Here is a 21926-nt window from a genome sequence, read left to right as displayed (position 1 = left end):
GGGGTGCTAACACTGCAGGATTAGAGTTTCATTCTCGTAACCTTGCAGGTTCAGGAGTTTTCTCAACCTCCCCCGCTGGAGCAACACAACACCCAGGGGTTGCTTGACATATTTGAAACTGCCAGACAAAAATATTTCCCCTTACCTTTGGACTACAGAAACTTTTAATTGCAAAAGGATTGATTGTAAAAACCCAACCGATGCTAGCCTTGCGCTGAGGAAATCAATATCTTTTTTCTTTTTTCACCCCCCCTACACTGCAAGTTACTTTGGATAACACACTGCCTTATTTATGTGTCTCACAGACCGTGAACCCAGCAGCAGCAGCTACAACGTCTCTTCAGGAACATTTTACAGCTGCGTCAGTCAGATCACCATCGGTAAGTCTCACAGGAAATAAATTATTGGTTAGAAGGCGAGGGGGGAAAAAATGCTTTTAATATTTTTGCCGTTCATGTGCACGGGATGGTTTTGCTGTATGGTGGTATTAAATATTGCGTAGATTACTTTTCAAGCTTCCAAAACCAAAAGGGATACACAGAAGTGGTCATCGCCTCACACTAAAGGTCAATTTCAGACACATTTTCAATAAGACTGAGGTTGTTTTAGCCTAATGGAACAAGAGCTGTGATTTCCAGACCTGACACACACACATACACACACACACATACTTTCCATTGACTTCCATTCATTTCTACAGCCTAAACCTTATCCTTATCCTAACCCTAACCATTACATACCTAACCCTAACCAAAACTTAATTCACACCTTAGTCCTGAATCTGACCCCTGACCCAAAAACCGCGTTTCCCCTTGTGGGGACCAACTGCTCCCCACAAGGAGCAGTTGGTCCCCACAACGTAGTATATGTCCAGAAAATGGTCCCCACAAGGTATTAGAAACAAACATGCGCACACACACAATCTACTGTTATATCTAAAAGTCCATTTTGACCAGACAAGACTATATTTGGACTATCCAGAAAGGTAATTTAAGATATCCACATTTACATTCTTCCTATTAGGAGTAATAATTCAAGATATCTTCAGTTACATTTTGACGAATCAAAATCCCCTTCAAGATCTCTCAAACGACGTCACCGGATCTATAATTTATGATATCCCAAATGTAAACATTACATTTTCAGATATCTGAATTAAGAATTGCGTGGAAGGCCGACATATGCTCTCACTGAGCTGTCCAAACAGCTGCCTGCAGAATTTTAGGTTCCCCAGCACAAGATTGTCAGAAAGTGTCACAACGTCGAAAGAGCTCAGCAGTGTGGCCTATAAGGAAAATGCTACATTTCATCAACTTGAAGACTGCTTCAGGAATCTGCAAATTTTTTTTTTCCTATTTACTTTCCGACAAACACACTTCATTTAACAACATCTTTGAAACTCTGAAAGTTCTACTGTCGACCCATTCCCAAATTCCCTAATTTACTTTATGACTCGACATAATTTAATTGTAGATGTCTGAAATCGAATCCTCCATATAACTCAGTGGTAAAGCTGACGTGATTTATACTAGTCAGTAGTCAGAATGTAATTAGAAACATCTTCATTTACTAGTACGTCTACGTCCTCTAGTCATAAACTACTTTAAGCTATCTTAAATTAGTGCGGTGATACCAATTTTATGTTAAGACGGCCTGCCATACACGCCCTGATTACGCCTGGACTCACCCACCTGTTTGTAAAGATGAAAGATGGTCCGGGACGTAGCGGCAGTAACTCCCTGTGCTTCCTTGGCGGAGCTCTGTTCCTGTAGCTACATCTTTCATGGGATCGATTAAAAAAATAAAAATAAAAAATCCACTAGGCGTATCAGCGTATTAGGACCATTATATGAAAAAGAGAGAACATTTTCTCCAAAAATCTCAGAAACCTAAGAAATTTTCTACAAAAACATGGAAGATTTCTGAGTTTGAGAAGCTGAAAAAAAAAATGCTAGAAGAGACGTTCCAGAATAATCAGAGAATTTTTCTAGAAAAAAAAAAAAAGGGAAACTGATTTTCTGTTCCCATAGAAAACATCTAGGTTTAACAATGGGGCCAGATTTATTGGAATATTTTTTTTTTCCCTCTCTCTCCCTTTAGTAAAAAAGAAATAAATGAAAAAATTAGCTGAAAAAATACTTTTTGAAATTGCGTTGTAATTTTTTTTCTAATTAGTTCTGAAACAGCAAAATTTGATAGAACAAAGCAGGAGAAATCTCTATGGAGTCTTCTTGTCTACAGCACTGTTGGCTCTGTATGTACTTCCGCCATTTTCTCAACACTTTTTTTTCCCCACTTTCGCCACTACTACTGGAACCACAAGAGAAAATGGACACATTTCAGCATCAAATTAAGGAAACATCTAGCAGTTTGCGTGGCCTCTTCCTCCTCTCTTCTTCTTTAAAGCCTAATGAAGCGCCGACTGAGAGCTTTGGAGCGTTGAGCTACACTCTATTGGGTTTTTTCAAATACAACGACCTACAAAAAGAGCCGGCTGTTATTTAAAAGCCACTGCTTTTGTCTTAAAGAAAAGAACCAGTCAGCATCACTGCAGGTTCTTTGAAGTTCTAATCGATTCTAATCCTGCGGGTTCTTTGTTGTCGTTGGGATTTACTGCAGTCCTGCAGCTCAGAGTCAGCGTTCCCCTTTTGGGCAAAGATTTGGTGAAGGACGATATAAAAATGATTTACATTAAACTGCTGACATGTTGGCAGCACTTTACGGCAACTCAAACGGACTTCAGTTTAGATTGGACTTTGTCGACTTTACTATGTGGAATTCTGTGTGGATTTCAAGTGGATTTTTTGTGTTTTTGGCTGATGTTTTTCTTTGTTTTCTTTGTTCTTTGTTTTTTTTTTAGCTCATATTTTAATAGCTAAAATAAAATATAAGCTATTGACTCAAAATTGACTTGAGTCAATTTTGTTGCTGTCTGTAATTTTGCTTTGCTTGTGTTATCGAAACAGGTCTCTATTTTAAACGAGAAAACCTGTCTGAATAAAGTTCGGATAAAAATGTTTAAAAAGTCCTTCTTCTCTGACCAATCAGTGCGACTCGGCTGAATTCTGACCAATCCCTTTGTCCCCCGCTTCAAATTTAACTTCCTGTTTCACGACGTCTCTTGAAAGTCCCACCTGGATCTTGAACGCATGTGTGAAACGGTAACATTTGCTTTTATTTTTATATTTTTTATTTTTGCAAAAACTATTGTGAGATGTTCCGTAGAATTTATTTCCACTGTTTAAGAAGTTCATGTTAGCTTGACGGACCAGGATGGAATTCTTTTGCACTTTGAAAACTCTTTGGGACATGATTTACTGTTATTATTATTATTATTATTATTATTATTATTATTATTATTATTATTATTATTATTATTATTATTCAGGGTGATATTTCAAGAATTCACTCAAAAATGTTATTTGTACTTTACTGTATCTTTTTTTGCAAAGGCTTTATGCAGCAATTTCAACTTTTTTGCATAATCAAAAGCTTGGAAACTTTTGAAAGAGGCGATAACGAGCAGATTTCATAAAAAAATCAAATAAAATAAAAATAGTTGAGCAAGTTTAAATTGGCCATCTTTGCTGCAACAAGTTTGGACACCAGTGAGCTAAAGCTTAAAACCAAATGTTGACAGATACTTTTTATCTAGTCCGAGTTAGTTTGTCACTAACAAGATCAGATTTGGTTTAAGCACAAGGCTAAACGTGTTTCTCCATACTTTTGGCTCTGAATACAAATGAAACCCATGAAAAAAGTGATAGAAATAATTATGCTAAGCACGTCTCTAAAGAGTCGATATGAAACCATTTGCACTCAAAGTGCAAGAAATTATTGTTTTTCTGAGGGGCTTTGTTTTATGTGTAAGACCTTATTATCATATTGATCTGCAGACTTTCCCCTCAGCAGTCCTCTCCAGCCCAGCCCTGTTTCTTGGCGCCCCACATACCTGCACCTGCGTTTGGTGTGTTTGCTGCGTTTGTCTCTGAGGATGTGAGGAACGTATCTGGGCCTCGCTGTCCTCTTAGAGCCAGGAGGGCACTTTGCTTTTTTCTTTTTTTGTTTCCTGATGACTGCAACACAGATATTGCTTAGAACACACTACGTCCACGCTTTGCAAGTTTTGGAGGTCGTTGGGATACGTGCCAGGTGTAGGTTACAGCCGCGCCTCCTTCCTCACTGCTGTTACCAGTGACTGTGGTGCTTTTTTTTTTTTTTTTCTCCTTTCGAATCAGCGGCTCACCCTGCTCATTAATGACATTGAAAAATCTGACCTTAATTGAATCAATGGCTGTTTTGCAGTTTCCAGACTGCTCAAGCCACATTGTTGCAACTGTTCTATGGGAGAGAGTGTTTGGTAAAATAGAAAACAATAATAATCACGTTTCAGACTTTGAGACTTCCCCTTTACAGTGTTGCGGCGAATGCACCACCAGCTGCTTCGAAGCTGGACTGAAATCAAAGGGTTTTCTGTGTCAGAATCACATGCTGCTCCAGTTTTAGTTTTCCAGAGTTAACAATCACTTTTGGATCGTTTATAACATTTTAAGACTGCAATATGATTATAGAATAGGAAAAGACAGTTATCTGTTTATCAATGAAATTTTATGGATAAACAGACAATGGATGGATGAATTAATGGCTGAACGGATATCTGAATGGATGGACGGCTTGATGACTAAATCTATATCTGGATATAGATCCATGGATGCATGCATGGATGAACGGATAGATATCTGGATGGATGGACAGATTGATGACTAGATGGATGGATGGATGCTTGTCCAGACCTGTAGACAATCGAATCAGATTGCAGAATGTTCCATAGTTTAAAGCTAGCTGGTTCAATCTGAACTCAACTACATTTTCACACATAATGACAACTAACAGGTTTTACTGAATAGTAAGCCGTCCATAAAACAGCAGAACGTCAGACTCTGCATCAGTAACTGATCCAGCTGTACATCTGAGGCCAGGGTATCATTTGTCCAGCAATCCCTGCTCCTTGCCTCTCATATCCACAGAAGGGCGGTAATTTGAGCTGTGGATGAGAATCGCCTTTTTATCTGTACATTTTGAACTCTAGAACTGCAGAGCAAGCAGAAACAGAAGGTTTTCTTGTGCTATTTTTAAGTCACTGAATTTATTGGCATGATGATTTGTAAAAAGCCTTGAAATAAGTCCAGCTTTTATTGCATCAACATATGATGCAAAAAATAAGTTCAAATCTATCCTCATTTGATTAGCTGTATTATGTTTGGCAAAAAAAAAAAGTCTCATACCATGAAATACCTTTTTAAATGAAATCAGCCCTGATGTTAGTACTTCTCATAACCTCTATTTGCCCTGACTGGAGAGCACTTAGTCTTCTATGACCTTTCATGAGGTTGGAATATCTAGAAAGACAGATCTTTGATCTTTTTTCTTTGTTCAGTAGAGATTAGGACTGTCAAGTCAACAAAACACACATAGATGAAGTGATGTGATTCACTCAAAAGATGCTTCAGCAATACAAGGATGTGCAAACAACTGCATTATTGCACATAGTTTGTCACCATAAATTCCATGGTGGCATATTAGCACTATTGTAGACAGAAAAATAATAAATCTGACCCAAAAAACCTGAAATATTGAAATTAAGTTCAGAAATTTTCTAGAAAAAGCTGGGAAATTTCAGGAATTTTTCTAGCATTTCTTTTTTCTTGTGGTCTTTAGAAATTTCCTTGTTTCCAGGAAAATTTCTGAGATTAATCTCAAAATTTCCCAGTTTTTGCGTGGAAATTTACTCCTATTTTATGTACCTGCAATGACCATAATACACCGTCGTTAAGAATCCTCCTTCTATCCGCCTGATTGTTTTTCGCTTGAATTGTTCAGATTGCACTGTGCGGGTTATTAAATGTGATTTATCATGTTCAGAGGGGCTGTGTAGACCTTTGAGAACCGCTGGGTCTGACCCACATGTCTGTCCTTGGAATAAATCCCTGTGGTAAACGTAGAGCCAAGTTGTGATCTGAGAGGCTCAGGGACTACCAGGCATCCCACTCCTCTATTGATTAGGAAGTGTGTAGTTGTTCCAATCTGCTGGGCTTTCTGTTTTACATAAACACACATATACACCCTGTGTGTGTGGGAACCAGGTTTTTATATCCTTGTGGGAATCTATTTCTCTCTACAATGTGGGGTTGTGGGGACCACTGCTTCTTGTAGGGACAAATCCTGGTCCCCATGTTGTTTTTGGGCTAGGGGTTAGGTATGTGATGGTTAGGGCTGGATTACTTTAGGATTATCCCATTCATTAAAAAAAAATAATGGAAGTCAATGTAAAGTCCCCACAAGAAACAAAAACACCACTCTGTGTGTGTGTGTGTGTGTGTGTGTGTATGCTTGGTTAGCTATTCTTCTAAAGACCATGGCTATCACATTTACCGACCTCCTGAAGACCGATGGGCCTTATGGGGACCAAAGCCTGTACCTTATACAGTGGACCTCCTTGTTTAGGGTCAGGGGTCAGCTTTAGAGGTAAAGTGTGAATTAAGTTTTGATTAAGGTTAGAAATATACTAGTAATGGTTAGCATTAAGGGTTACGAGTAGGTATGGGTGATGTGAACTCTATCACAATATTTTGTACTGTTGCTATAACAATAATACCACAAAGTATTATTGTGGTATTAAATGTAGTTCTCATCTGTCATCTTTGTGCATTGCTAATCCAAAATTCTAAACAATTTTATATTTAATACAGCACTTTCATAAAATCTTACAGAAACAAAGCAAGACACAAATCTGAGGACATATTTTCGTCTCCAAAGTGCTCCTACAAAACTCTAAAAGGAGTTTAAAAATCTAAAAGGTTCAGCTTTTCTTTATGTCCAAGTCTTCCAGGGATAAAGAAGCAATTTGCAATATTTAGCACCATCTATAGGTGCAGTTAACGCCGCATTGCAATGTCTAAATTTGAATGGAAAATTATGGAGTCTGTTTAAAAAAAAAAAGCATTAAACAGCAGCGTTAGATCCGGTGTTTGGTTTGTCCTTTCAGAGCTGCTGTAGAACATTGATGATGCACAATATAGTGCAGATTCAGTGTAATAGAAGGAATTGTGTCCTTAAAGATAAGTTACCAAGACAACAAGATTATTATTCTCATGTTACTCAAAACAACTACATCTGTCATGGGATGGATGAAAAGACACATAACATCTTTTTTTCACAATCAGAAATGAAATCATGATAAACTTATCCTGTTGTTGGTCTCTAAGGATGACCAGAATGACCCATATTCAGAAAATGGGTTAAAATATTGACACTGTAAGAATATTTTGATTTAAATTCAGAAGTTTGCATACATTTCCTTCATAGAATTGCTTAAGGATAGCAATTGGCTTTGTTGTCCTTTAGCCTGTTTGTTACTAACTTGCTGGTGTCATTTACATTGTTGGAATGTAAATCAAGCTACAACTGGTTCAGCAGAACATAGCCTGGCACAAATGCTAATACTAGTTAGCACAGCCACCGATGTCGGTGGGTAAACAGTTTTTCTGTAACAATAAGTTGTTTTTCCACCATTAACACATTGAGCAGGATGATTGACAGCACTAAGACCCTCCTCCTGGCTCTGATTGTCTTTGACAGGTTGATAGCAGACTTTAATAGTAGCTCTGGGAGTAGGTGGAGGAGTTAGATTTTTTTTTTTTTCATGGATTAGCTGTCTTATCCCATACTGTCATGACATGGTGACAATTATGAAGAACACATTTTTGTAAAAGTTATGTACTGCATCTTTAAGGGTTATAATATGCATTCTTTTATTTATATATATATATGACTTAAAATGGGGCAGTAACTAGCTAATTTATTTGGCTTTCAAAACCAAAATATGGTCGATCTGAAAATGTTTAGAGGCACAGTAATTGTTTTGTCTGAAAACCTTTGAATTTAAATAAAGTAGTCACAAATCATAGTACTATTTAGCAAAGATAACTAATTCTGGAAATAAAACAGGACGTTTATAGCTAAGAAAGTGTCTTGTGAGCGTTTCTTGTTTAGAGTGAATTTTAGTGCATTTCCGTTCCTCCTGCATAAAACAGGTAAATTCACAGTAAATCATTAGTACACTGTTGCATTCAGTATAATGGGCAACTACTCTGGATGTCCACTTTATTGTTCTGTATTGCTAAAATACTTTTCGCAGCAGATACCTCTCTGTTTTGGCTGTCTGCTTGTGTTTTTGCTGTCATGAAAGGACGAGAGGTTCATGTTGGATCCTTCCACCTCTAAAAGACGGATCTGAAGTGGCTGGCAGCAGAAAGCCCAGCTGCTCCAGGTCACCCGTCTTAGAGACCTTGTAAAAGTGAAGGAAAAGCCTGCAGAGGGGAAATCGAAGGCCGGAGGCGAGCCGAGCTGGATCAGCAGTCTGCACATCTTCACAAAGCGGAGAGGGCAGCAGATAAAACGGCTGGCTGGCAGAGGCTTCCAGCCTTTCACTCTGATGAACCAGCACTGGACCATCTGCTCTTGATGATTAGTCATTCGGAATGCAGTTAAAATAATTATTTCCACATGTCTGTACTTGGAAAAAATGATCTTACTTCATTTTTGCTTTGGAGTGTGTAACTTGACTGAAGCAGAAAAAGATAAAGCTCAGATGGGCGCGTTACTTACTGACACCACTAGATGGCAGTGTTGTTTTACTAAAACTCTCTTCACAGATGTTCTGAATCTGTGTGCTGATTGTTTTTTTGTTTGCTGTTTTTTTTTTTTTTTTTGCTTGTTTTTTTTTGACAGGGTTTGACCTCGGGGGTCAGGTGGCGATTGGCTTTTCCCACTGGAAGAGTCCCGTCCAATCGAGCAGCCGTAATCTCCACAGTCCGGACGGCGTTCGCTCCGAGGCTTCGGCGGCCCCACCCATCGGCGAGCATGCCGAGCCGGTGTCCTGCCCGGCGTCGCTCTCCATCAACCCGCTGCCCACCTGCAGCGCCAGTCAGGAGACGCTGTGCGACAGCAGCACAAGTAGGTTAGACGGCGTGGTGGATGAGATGCCTAAAATCCGGTCTAGTTGAGTCCAAAACCGCCGTCTCTACCTTAGCTGACAGGCTGTACACTTGAGAGATCTAGTCTTTATGGAAGACCAGAACTTTGTTCAAAGTTCTAAAAACTCCCTTTCAGGGTTTGACACAAACCATGTAGAAAACACAGCAAACATGTAGGAGACGTTGCTATGTTTACATGAAACCAAGACTAAGCTTCCTGCCTATATTCAAAATGCTTCATCCAATGAAAAACACAAAAACTGGGCAAAAAAAATTAATATACCTTCACTATCTTAACATTTGGTGGCAGTTGAATGACACGGTGAGAATTTATTTTCAGTTGGGACAAGAATGCTTTTCAGATTAAAGAAAAATGGGAGGAGCCAATTTCTGGGCAATTTTTTATCTATCATTTATTCATATTGCTCTTCACATGACCAGAGTAGCTGTGTTTCCATTGACCATACAATTGTGCAATTTGACATTTTGAAAATAAAGTTGCTTATTAGAAATACACCAATTTTGAAAAATATTTCCAACAATTATGTCAAGTCCTCCAGGTTGTGAAGCAACAAAGCAGCTTAAGTCCGCCGTACTACCACCACAGTCTTTGACCCTTTCACCATGCGCCAGGTGTTATGAGACAAAAATATTCAGAAATTTTACATTTTTGTCCCTTCAATCCTTTTCCAGAAGGTATTATGGATCATGAAGGTATTTTTTTTGGCAAATGAGAGACTGGCTTTTGTGTTGTGTTTGGTCAGAATGGGTTTTCTCATTGGAACTCTCCTATGGAAGCCACTTTACCTTACCTCTGCTCCACAGGGCTTTAGAAGTTGCTTTGGGTTTTTTGAGACCTGATCGATCAATCCTTGATGCACCCTGAATCACTCTCAAAGTTACTTTTGAGACTCCATTAATTAGAGTTGTTGTTAGGGCAGAATTACCTCTGAAGACAACAAAGTTACTTTGGTAGATTAGTGTGATATTGCTTTTTAAGAGCGTCTAGTTTACTTCTTGTCTGTGGCAGGTTGTACATTAGGAATTTTGTGGTAATTCTCTCCTAATGAGGCATAAGGGAGACCCAAGTGCAGATGAATTTGTAGAGCAGGAAGTATAATGAAAATAATAATCAAAACAACTGACAGCAAAAATTAACAGGAGACACAAAAACTTGCGCAACGACTGCAGTGCAGGCAGCGTGGTGCATAGTAATGGAAGTGAAGAACAATGTAGCTGGAAAGCTTAAATATACCGAGAAGGGAGTGGAAATGACAGAGGAGCTAATTACAGGTGAGTGGATGCAGCTGGGGAATGGAGCAGGTAGGCTGATGGTGAGGTGGAAAATAATCAAAGCTTAAAGAATCAGAAGGGGGAAAGAAACCTGAAATTAATGAAACAGTAAACGGAAATACTAATGTAAGAAAACAAATCCAGAACACAAATAATGGGACTTATTGGACTGACACAAGGAATTAACAAAAATATAAGGAAACGTACTATAAAGAAAGGATCAAGACAGAAAATAACTGAAGCTAAAAGTCCAAACATTAACGCTTCATAACAACTGCAGATCTGATAATAATGAAAACTCCTTGTATATGATGTACATTTATGTAATATGATGGGGGTGGATATGAAAAAAGAAGAAATCAGCAGTAATCCGGCAATAACATTATTTCATCTTTTAATTTTTATTAACATTTTTAACGTTGACCCAGCCCCTAGTTTCCGTGGCGATGTGTGCCCTTGAGGCTCCATGGAAGATACCTGCTGACACTGTAATCGGTGCCAACTGTCATTGTGCTGTGCTGCCGCAACACTGCCACATTCTCTTCCGATTGGTCCACTGTCAGAACAAGCCTGATGTCTGATTGGCTGGCATTGAAGAAGCCGATGAGAGCCATACACACACACACACACACACACATACATCCCCTCGCTCCGTCTCCTCCTCTCTCTCCCTGACACTGTAAACATCCTGCTCATGCTTGCGCGTTCCTTTTCCTTTCTTTGAGGATCTTTTGAATGCCAGCCTCTCCAGTCCAGAGCGTGCGCGTGCGCCCCTGCGTGTCTGAGATGTTGACTTGGTCGCTACGGTGATGGGGTAAAAAGTGTGTAGGAGGGAGGGGAGATGCTGCTTTCCCTCGTGGGACGCCGTGTTTGTTTGTTTGTGTCCCTCGGCGAGGCCGTTCGCTGGCGCTGGAGGGAAAACGCGGGCTGACCGAGTGTGTGTGCAAATGTGCGTGTTTGCATGCTTGTATGTGGAGGAGTCCTTCTGGCTGTTTTGACATTTGCTTCAGCTCAGCTGGGAAGTCCCCCCCCCATTCTGTCCCCAGCCCCGCTGTCCCCTCTCTCCTCCGCTCTGAGGGGTGAAGCTGCCTCTGTCTCTGCCCACCTCCACACGGTGAGTGTTGTCAAGTTGTCTTGAAGCGAAGGCAGCTTGTTCTTCAGAGTGCTGCAGTGCTCTCCTTCATGCGTTGCCATGTCCTCCTCCTCTCACTCACCTTTACCCCCGGCTCATTCCTCACACTCGGCTCCCCCATGACCATTCAAGCATATGACCTTCAGTCACTGTGGCGGTGAACTCTTTTTTTTTTTTTTTTTTTTTCATACACTTCTTCATCATGCATGATGCATTGCTCTGAACACACTCAGAAAGGTCGTGTCATTGACGCCGGACAGTGTGAGTGAGCGTCCTGCTGGATGTGCGGCGATGGAAACTCCATCATTCCCTGACGGGAAATAAAAGACACATCCAAGGACGATGATGGGCGCATCCAGATGGAGGGAACGGTTTTCCTGACACTGATTTGCGAACCACACACACACACACACACACACACACACACACACCTTCGTCTCCTGTTCCTCTGTGACATAGAAGATCTAAAAGCGGCCGTAGAACAGATACAACCATTTTCTCCCAAAATATACAGCTTTGAATAAAAATGGCGAACATATCTTTGTTTTTTGTGTTTTGTTTAATGTTATACATAAAGGGGACATACTATGCAAAAGTTCATAATTTGCACTTTCTTGTACTTCCATTTGGGTTTCCGTTGCTTCTAAAAACAGCCAAAATGCTTAAAAAAAACTCAAAAAGATGTTGCGTTTTTGACAATATGTCAATGTTTTTTGGTGTCTGAAAAATGTGCCCTTTCAAAAACTTCAAGAATGTAATGTCTCAAATCAACAGGCACAAATAAACAGGCACCGCCCCTCACCCAGCCCATCACCTAGCAAAGCGAGCGGAGTTCCAGCACGTTTGGTCAGCTGGTCTCTTCATAAAAATCCATATTCCCATCATGTTTTAGTGTGTGTTCATTTGTTTTGTAACATATGGAATTCTATACTAATATTTGCTAGTACCCTCATGCCATAATGTTCCTTCCTCCATAACACACTGTTGGTATGTTGTGTTTGGAGTGTTGTGCAGTGCAACTATTCCTCTAAACATGCAGTGTGAAGTGGAATTGAAACCACTCACTTACCTCTGGTAAAGGCTTACCCTTACCAGAGGTAAGGGTAAGCCTTTACCAGAGGCTTTTGGTAAAGTTCTGTTGAGAAACTATGGGTCCTTCCATCTGTTGGGATGCTACTTTGACCCCTCTCCATCTAGCATACCGTGTGTCCGCTGTCCTAGAAACATTGTCCCCTATAGGTTACAGCTTCTTTCAGCCAGATATTGCACCTTGTCACTGAGAACACTGACTACTTGAGCTTTTGGACATTGGCTAGCCTTCCAAATTCCTGGATGTGGCTACTGAGGCAAAACAGTCTGATCCATGGAGATGCCACGTTGCAACGTCCTGCTGTTCAGAGTCTGTTGAGTCTCCTGCTAACATACTGGAGACAGATACCACAGCCCACATCGATGTGTCAGGACGACTCCAAGTCCTTAAAGGTTGCCTTGTGGCTTATTGGTGTATATTTATCTTAGAATTTAGACTTAAGACAGAATGTATTTGCCATATCAAATAAAAATCTACTCTTCTACTTACAAGGCACAGCATGCCAGTTGGATGTATCCCAAGAGCCACATCTTAGACTCTAAAAGACTCTGTTAGCCTGAGAAATACTGAAGTTTATGCCAAAAATGTTAGCAAAAAAACCACAAAAAAACCAACTAATGATTGCTTATGTGGAGGCATTGCCAAGAAAAAGGTTTGCAAAGATGCATCTGGGTGAAACCCAAGGCTCATGGAAAAATATGAGACCAAAGTAGAGATTTTAGCTATGATTCAGACAAGCACAGTTAGCTAACGCCCAGCATAGGCTGTAGGACTGGCAGATAAAATCTCTATGGACTCAGCTCATGAGTTGGGCAGTGAATTTGAACTTCTGCCATCTGGTAGGCGATTCAGGGTGCCTTGTTACAGAAGGAACAGGTACAAGAACTCCTTTGTGCCGTATTCCATCTAACTCCAAAACGAGAGGAAGAATAAAATAATTCCCGAGCATTTAATTGGTAAATTAAATGCTCGTTCTGTTGCTTCACTGATGCTTGTCTGTCAATGACTCTTACCAGCAGTCTAAATATTTCAGCCTTGTGTGAATAAATGCATTTTGATCAGTTGGAATGCTTTGGAGATATAAAAGGGTGAAAGCAATAGCCAGATGAAAGGGTATCTGATGAAACGGAGATCTGACGATGAGGTCGGTTTCTCTTTTCTTTTATGTGCGCTCCCATCAGTTCACCATGCGATCTCAGATGTAGCTTGCGTTACACACGCACCGACGGGCCGTTAATGTTTCATTGATGCATTGTTTAACCCGTCACAGTGTGACCCATCGGCGCAGCAGCATGACGGAAGCCAGGGGTGTCCAAAGTCGGTCCAGCATCCTGCATGTTTTAGTTCTCTCCCTGGTTTAACACACCTGGATCCAATGATGGCTCGTTAGAAGAACACTGACATGCTGAAAAGGTTGTTACTACCACCAGGGAGAGAACTGAAACATGCAGGATGCCGGCCCTTGAGGACCCACTTTGGGCATCCCTGACGTAAGCTAATCTGTAACAACCTAGTCCCCAGACGGCTAACATTTATAGTAAGCAATTCTAATTTCCACTAATGAGAGCAGGGTTGACCTTCTGTAGCGACTAAGGAAATGGGGTCGCTAATGTCTTAAATACTGGAAATGAAGTCAAAAAGCTAAAACAGTGGAGCGCTTCTGATATTTACATGTAATTGTTAGAGAATTGCACACAAAATCAACAATTGTGGGTAAAGGGTTACAGCTGGATAACCCCCCTCCAAGAAACTCAAATTTTTTGTAATTGCTGTGTTTCCTTTTAGCAATGTTGTTTGTTTTTTTTGTTTTGTTTTTTTTCCAATTCCAATTTGCAACATTTCATGGTCAATGGAAGTGCCGCTAGTGTTTGTGAAATGATATTACAGAAAATCTTAGGGATTCTGAAACCTGGACTGTTGAAAACTTTCAAATACATTCATGCAAACATTAGCAAAAAGTCGAGCAGCTAACGCATTTCCTCTGAATACATCTCCCAGAATGCCGTGCAGTCCTGGTTCAGAGTTCAGTCCCATCATCTATTGATATCGATCAGGTGTCAATCGCGATATATACTGTTATGGATTTATTGGCCAATCTTACTATTAGGACAGTTCAACCTAAAGCAGAAATAACTCTAAACCTCTTTACATCAACGGAGGAACCCTCTAAAATCAAAAGTTTGTTTCAGTTTGGTACTACAGCTCAGAGTGGACAAGCTGCTTTTGCATCACCGCGAACTGAGCAAAGACACAACTGGCGAGTGAGTTTCCCCTGCTTTTCTGCAGATGTGAGTTTATCTCTACATGGATCTGAGCCCAAGCAGCAGAGCCCGCACCGACACAGAGAGCTGCAGCGGCCCTCGGCCTCTGGCTACCAGCCAGCCGGCAGACCCCTCGCTTTCCTGTACCGAGAGAGGGACGGCGTCATGGAGGAGTCGTCGGCCGAAACCCTGGACTCCAGCACTCAGGGCGACGTGCCTCCACTGGGTGGGACTTTTGAAGACGTATCTAATTTTATTTTATTTTATTTTTTTTCTCTCTCTCTCTCCAGATAATTTAGTTTATTTTCTCACCCGTCTTTGCGTTAGCCGTGAAGGACGTCCATGTGGTGCTGCAGAAAGAAAGGTCAGACGGCATCAGCACCCCGTCCAGAGACGACGACTCCACCCTCCAGAACCCGGGAACTCACAGCAGCATCCTGGATGACAACAGCAAGTCGCAGTCAGCCGTCCCGCAGGTAGACTAAGAAAAAGATAAACCTAGAAAACACAAAAATCATCAGTTTCCAATTGATGACTTCATTTTATAAGAGAAAAATACTATCCAAACCAGCTTGGCCATCTGTTAAAGAAAAGTAATTATCCCACTTGTTACACTGTAAAAACACAAAATCTTACCAAGTATTTTGGTCTAGATCCACTGTGACTATACCAGTAAACTTGAAATTAGACAAATTAACTTGTAACTTTTCAGCAAGATAAAGATATAGATGTTTTAATAATAATTGATGAAAAGTACTAGTTCCACTGGCAGATTATTTCACTTATAATGGAAAAAATCTCTTGTTACAAGTGAAATTATCTCCCAGTGGGACTCGTACTTTTCATCAATATTAAGGAACTGTTTTCTTAAAACAGGTTTCTCTATCTTGCTGAAAAGTTAGTCGTAAGTTAATATTGTCTTAATTCAAGTATAGTAACATATTTGCACTAAAAAGTAAACCATTTGCATGATTGTGCTATAAAATGACACTATGTGCCTGGGAAATACATAAAACTGCCTCTTTAAGGTTTTTAAACAATTAAAGCCATTCTGAAGATCTAAGAAGTTCAGTTGTGAGGTAACTAGTTTGATGTAACTCGGGTGCTTTCTTTGCTGATCTTTTCTCTGACTGTTTGTCCACAGAGGAGGAACAAGTCGACTGGTCTTTGCTTCGGCGACGGAAAAAGTCTCATAGACTACATCCTGGTTTACAGGAAGTCCAGCTCCCAGTCCGAGAAGAGGGAGATGTTTGAGAGGAACATCCGCGCCGAGGGGCTACGCATGGAAAAGGAGGTAAGAAAAAACAAAAAACATATGTGCCACGTGACTGTGAGATTTATAAAACCCTTGTTCAAAACTGGAAGTGCCCTGGATTCACCATTACTGATGTAGGCTGTGACAATAATACGGCAAAAGAATAGCCCAAAAAGACGTTCTCCCGGATGTGCTATAGCAGTTAAAGTTTAAGCACTTATTTGACATGGTGGCGAAACATGAAACTGTTGCTGCGCAAGTTACTCAACAGGTTGTTGCCACCAACCTAGCTTAGCTCGCTGTCAGAGGTTAAGAATGTTGTGAATATTGAATATTCTATCAGACATACACTTTATTGATATTGTTCACGTGTCTTATCACGATATATATTGTTATTGATTTATTGTCCAGCCCTAGATCCTAGTGCAAAAACCTTAATAGACTCACAAGCTCCTATACCAAGACATGGGAACTTGTTTTAAGTCAAGAGATTTTTTCAAATATTATAAGTTAAAATGTCTGGTGGCAGAATATTTCACTTATAACTAGTACTTTTTCATCAATATTACAGAATTAATTACTTGCATATCAATGCTGATCATGCTATACCATGCTGAAAAGTTACTCATAAGTTAGTTCTGTTTTATTTCAAGTGTACCAAGATATTTGCTTTAGAAAGTAGTTCAAAAATATTTTATAAGATTTTGTGTTTTTAGAGCGTGGTTACTCTGTGCCAGACAAAATTATTTTTATAGCAACTGAGTAGTGGTTTATGAAGGATCTTTGTCAGACAGCTTTGTCTGTTTTATGACATGGAGAGGAACATTAACCTGTTCCTCTCTTCAGCTCTTAGTAGAGAGGGACAGGATGCCATCTCCACCTATGCACCCAGAATCTTATTAAGGTTTTATAAAATTGTTTTTTGCCTTAATTTAGTTTTAGAACACATTCGGTCTTACCAACGTAAATCTTAAAACACTCAGTGCTTTAGTGCCAGCTGTGAAATCGTAGGATAAGAACTCCACTCCCACCTGAAAATCAAGAGATTTGATGATGCTGTTGTGAAATCGTCTCTTGGAATTGTGAAATGTCTGGCTGGATCGTCTCTGATCTCCCAACCCCGACTTTGATGTAGCAGTGCCCGCGTCGTGATTGGAGCATTTAGAGAACGATCAATGAAATTCTTTCAGCTCTCAGCCGTGGGTGTTTCTTTCACGGAGTCATTGGGTTATTTTTAGATCTCCTACTAGTCGTTTGCTGATCATGGGTGTTTTTAAACGAAACACCCACGCTGCTGGAACGTACAGAGAGTTAAGGATGCTGATGCCGAGCGGCCTGAAGGAAAGTAGCTCTCTCCGGTTACTGAAACTGTTTTGCTTTGTGTGTGTTTGTGTGTTTGCTGTTCTGCGCAGGCCTCTTTAACAAACAGCGATGTGATCTTCCTGAAGCTGCATGCACCGTGGGATGTTCTCTGCCGCTATGCGGAGCTCATGAACATCCGCATGCCATTCAGGTGAGAGTTTTCAGACTTATGCAGTTCATCTGTGAAAAACAACAGCATTTGGACATGGCTTACATCTTCACTGGGGCATCCATATTAATGTGATAAACTGTAACAGCTCTTTGATCCTAAATTTTTATTTTTTATTTATGGTATTTTTTCACAGTGATTGTAAATCTAAATGTTTGCCCTCAAAATCTTGTTTTTGGGATTTTAATGGAACTTAGAACTCATCTTGTTCAAGTCGATTTCTCTGGTTACAAAACATACCGAGTCAGGTTTTTATGCCTCCTTGTTCACATGTTTTCAAGTCTGTCCCCAAAGTTTCTATTAGCCTAATATTTGGGCTGATGGTGGCTCCAAAATTTGACTTTGTTGTCCTTAAGCCACTTGGTATCGAATTGGTTGGTCCAGCAAAACACCCAGACAACTGCCACTCCTACAGTACTCAAGCTGGTTAGCTTCTTCCTTTTCTTGCTAGCATCTAATTTTTCTTGCTAACATCTTTTTTTCTTGCCATCTTCCTCCTGTTTTTGCTAGCATCTTATTTTTCTTGCTAGCATCTTATTTTTCTTGCTAGCATCTTATTTTTCTTGCTAGCATCTTCCTTTTCTTGCTAACATCTTTTTTTCTTGCCATCTTCCTCCTGTTTTTGCTAGCATCTTATTTTTCTTGCTAGCATCTTCCTTTTCTTGCTAGCATCTTATTTTTCTTGCTAGCTTCTTCCTTTTCCTGCTAGCATCTTATTTTTCTTGCTAGCTTCTTCCTTTTCTTGCTAGCATCTTATTTTTCTTGCTAGCTTCTTCCTTTTCTTGCTAGCATCTTATTTTTCTTGCTAGCATCTTCCGTTTCTTGATAGCATCTTTTTTAGTATTACTAAATCTCAGTAAGGAAAAAAAAGAGGTTGTATGCTTTTTCATACACATCATCAGTCACATACCGTAGTGGTATGCGTCCATAATTACAGAACTTAATACCATTTTTCCCCCGAGCTCAACGTTTTCTAAACCTTTGATCGTCAATCTTTGCCAGGAGGAAGATCTTTTACATGCACAGACGACACAAGTTTTTGAGCAGGTTAGTGTGGAAGTTTTCAGACTCAGTCCGCAAACTTCCAACTCAGTAAGTCTGGTCATTTTAGACGAAACCTCTCTTCCAGGATGGAGAAGCGCATCAACAAGTTTCGGGGATGGCTCCCGCGCAAGCCTATGAAGTTTGACAACGACACGCTGCCCTACTTGGAGGAGAACGAAAGCTTCACGGCTCCCTTCAGTCGATCGAGGATCCATCAGTGAGATTTTTCATTTTAACTTCATCTCTTCTCTTGTGGTTTTGAAATCTTTTACATGTGTTTCTCACTCCCCCTTTCCTTCCAGTTTCATCATCCACAACAAAGACACGTTCTTCAACAACGCCACCAGAAGCCGGATCGTCCACCACATCCTTCAACGGGTCAAATATGAGGAGGGGAAAAGCAAGATGGGTGAGTTTTCTCTGGATCTTCAGAAGTCAACATTTTTTCCTACTTTTAAAACTCGGGAAATCAGAAGTCAGAAGTTTTCCATTTTGAAACTTAGAATTTTTTTTAGGTGGGAATTTGTTCTTCATCATACGTTTCCATGGATATGAGGCCTAACTTAACATCCTTACCAACTGTTTTCTCTCATGTTGCAGGACTGAATCGTCTTCTGACCAACAACTCGTACGAGGCGGCGTTCCCTCTTCACGAGGTAATCGTCACGCCTTCCTTTGCGCCCCTTGTTGTCGCTCTCTTCCACCGCCTGTTTTCAGGTCTTCGCTGCTCTTTCCGTTCAGCATGTTCAAGATTTTCTTGTGTTTGAACCGCACCAGGGTAGCTACCACAGCAAAAACTCCATCCGGACCCACGGAGCAGAGAACCACAGGCACCTCCTGTATGAATGCTGGGCCTGGTGGGGGGTCTGGTACAAGTACCAGCCGCTGGACCTCATCAGGTGAGCAGACAGCTATGTTTCATATTGCATTTAACAGAAAATATAACAGTAGGTTGTAGATGCAACAATACAGTGCAACCCATATTTGGGCTAATTTTTGATCGTAACTCCAGGTCTGTGCAAGAACTGAAATTCGATGAAACCCAAACAATACTGTAGTACGATGGTGTATTTGGGACGTTCTAGATTGGCCTGATACAGGAGGAATCAATTTCCTGGAAAGAAATGTGAAAATTCTTTAGATTAATCTCAGAAATTTTCTAGAAAAAACTTGGACATTTTTGAGTTTGAAAAATCCAAAAGACAGTTTGGAGAAAATAAAAACAACAAACATAAAAAAAATTGTAATTTGAGATTCTTGGAAATTTTGTAGAAAAAAACTTGAAAATGTCTGAGTTTCAGAAGTCAAACATTTTTGACTTTTGGGAGTTTTCTGGATTACAATAATTTATTTATTTATTTTTTTTACTTTTAAAACGCTGAAAGGGGGGTGGGGGGGGCAAAATCCATGTTTCTTCTAGAAAATTTCTGAGTTTTTTTGAAGCAAATTTTCAACTTTTCAAACTCAGAAAATGCTTTGCTGTTTCAAAATTCCTGAGTTTTAGACAGAAATTTCCATCTTATTCTTTCTATCTGATCTGCTGTGGCCCTAATGCACCGTCGTACTTCTTAACTTCCTCTGCTGTTGTTTCAGGAGGTATTTTGGCGAGAAGATCGGTCTGTACTTCGCTTGGCTCGGCTGGTACACGGGGATGCTGTTCCCTGCGGCCGTGGTCGGGCTCTTTGTGTTTCTCTACGGGGTTTTCACACTGGAGCACTGCCCGGTCAGGTAAACACTCAAAGGCTGCTCTTTTTTTCTATGAATGATGCCTTGTAAGTTGTTCATATTTTTGTTGGTAGACCAAGACAAAGTAACTCTTCATGGGAAACCTATTTTTTTGACATTTTCATGCAAATAAAACCTTAAAAGCGTGGCTCACATGGATTCTTCCTGAGTTAAAACTTTGTAGTCACTCGCAACTCCAGCTGTACGTCTACTTTTTATGTACATTTTTAGCCCCTCCTACTTTCATGTGTGGTCTAAGACATGAAGACATTGTAAAGGACAAGGTTGTAATTTATGCTGGTTAATTTGGTGTTTGCTTTCCCCCAGTAAAGAAATCTGCCAGGCCACCGACACCATCATGTGTCCCATATGCGACCAGTACTGCCCCTACCTGAGGCTGTCAGACAGCTGCATCTACGCAAAGGTACGCCCCCTGCAGAGCGCTTCCTGCAGCAACCTGTACAACAACCAGAGGGATAAATGTGGTACTTTAACTAGGCCTGCCGCAATAAGCAATAAACCAGTTAATCGCATGAGAAATTGAAATGAACTCAATTATTTTTCACGATTGATCGTTTTTCCTTTTTTCTCTCCCTATTTCGACCAAATAGTAATTTAAAAAAAAAATTTTTTTAACCACTTTTTGAACTTGTAGAAACAGATTAAGTCAACTTTCGTTTTCATCTAAGTTGTAAGAAATTTTGAGTTTTTGTTCCTTCTATAAGCTGTAATGCTCCACTTCTGAAAAAAACATCTGTTACTTTGTAACTCATACAATCATTTTGAGTGCCACGCTACTGGATAGGACATATAAAGAATAATAATACATTTAATGTTTAATCCTTTAAGCTGCTTTTGAGGTAGCATTTAATGAGTGAATAGGCATATAGGCTGAACAACAAAAATATTTATTGTTTTCAATTATTCACGTTATTCAGCCATCAGATTGTGTGATTCAGGAAGAACTGATCATTCATGCATTTGTTTGACAGTAAAACAAAGCCCTGTCTGTATTTTTAGGTCACCCATCTCTTTGACAATGGAGCGACTGTTTTCTTTGCCGTATTCATGGCGGTGTGGGGTGAGTCCCTGTTAAACTGCTCCCCAACATTCCCAGTGTCCTGTGTTCTCGTCTTGTCACCCGAGTTTAGCGTCACCATCAAGCTAACGGCTCAGTTAAAAACGAAATTCCAAACTTCAAGCTGAACTGCAGTGTTGGTGTTAGGGAGATGCGTTGTCCTCCTTCCAGAGTTTTTGCCGTTTTGGTGATGCGGGAATGTTTCAGAACATCAGACAAAGAACACCTGAGTAAATACACGGAGCTGTTTTTCTCAATAAGATGGTTTCATTCATTTAGGTAAGAGGCTATCTGGACAAAGTCTGCAACAGAAGCTCTTTGTGTTGCAGTCTCGTTTTAATACATCAATTGTAACGTTTTCCATGAAACTGAGACGGAAACAATTTCATCGCCGTCACCCTGAAACGTGACAAGTCGTGGCTGTCCCGTCTTAAATTGATGTGCGATACTGTGTCGGAGCAAATCTATTTTAAGGTGAGGAT

At 40.2% G+C, this 21926-nt stretch overlaps 1 protein-coding gene across 5 annotated transcripts in view; it reads left to right on the top strand.

Moving 5' to 3' along the window:
- LOC122826287 (anoctamin-4-like) overlaps nucleotides 1-21926 on the top strand; it is a 41594-nt gene that overhangs the window by 4239 nt on the left and 15429 nt on the right. Inside the window, exons 2-15 of one of the 5 annotated variants that reach the window (XM_044107949.1) lie at nucleotides 306-380; nucleotides 8791-9015; nucleotides 14837-15037; nucleotides 15139-15287; nucleotides 15956-16105; nucleotides 17479-17579; nucleotides 18600-18644; nucleotides 18727-18858; nucleotides 18944-19050; nucleotides 19242-19297; nucleotides 19419-19540; nucleotides 20235-20369; nucleotides 20694-20790; nucleotides 21387-21447. In XM_044107949.1, the coding sequence (XP_043963884.1) occupies nucleotides 306-380; nucleotides 8791-9015; nucleotides 14837-15037; nucleotides 15139-15287; nucleotides 15956-16105; nucleotides 17479-17579; nucleotides 18600-18644; nucleotides 18727-18858; nucleotides 18944-19050; nucleotides 19242-19297; nucleotides 19419-19540; nucleotides 20235-20369; nucleotides 20694-20790; nucleotides 21387-21447 (1656 nt within the window). Of the gene's footprint in view, nucleotides 1-305; nucleotides 381-8790; nucleotides 9016-11005; nucleotides 11443-13990; nucleotides 14088-14836; nucleotides 15038-15138; nucleotides 15288-15955; nucleotides 16106-17478; nucleotides 17580-18599; nucleotides 18645-18726; nucleotides 18859-18943; nucleotides 19051-19241; nucleotides 19298-19418; nucleotides 19541-20234; nucleotides 20370-20693; nucleotides 20791-21386; nucleotides 21448-21926 lie in introns of those variants that run through there. The other 4 variants (XM_044107951.1, XM_044107952.1, XM_044107954.1 and 1 more) reach the window with 4 other exon arrangements.

Source organism: Gambusia affinis, linkage group LG23 (genome assembly GCF_019740435.1).
Source record: "Gambusia affinis linkage group LG23, SWU_Gaff_1.0, whole genome shotgun sequence".
Classification (NCBI taxonomy): Eukaryota; Metazoa; Chordata; class Actinopteri; order Cyprinodontiformes; family Poeciliidae; genus Gambusia; species Gambusia affinis.
The sequence above is the reverse complement of the archived record's forward strand: the minus strand, read 5'-3'. Positions and strand labels throughout refer to the sequence as shown.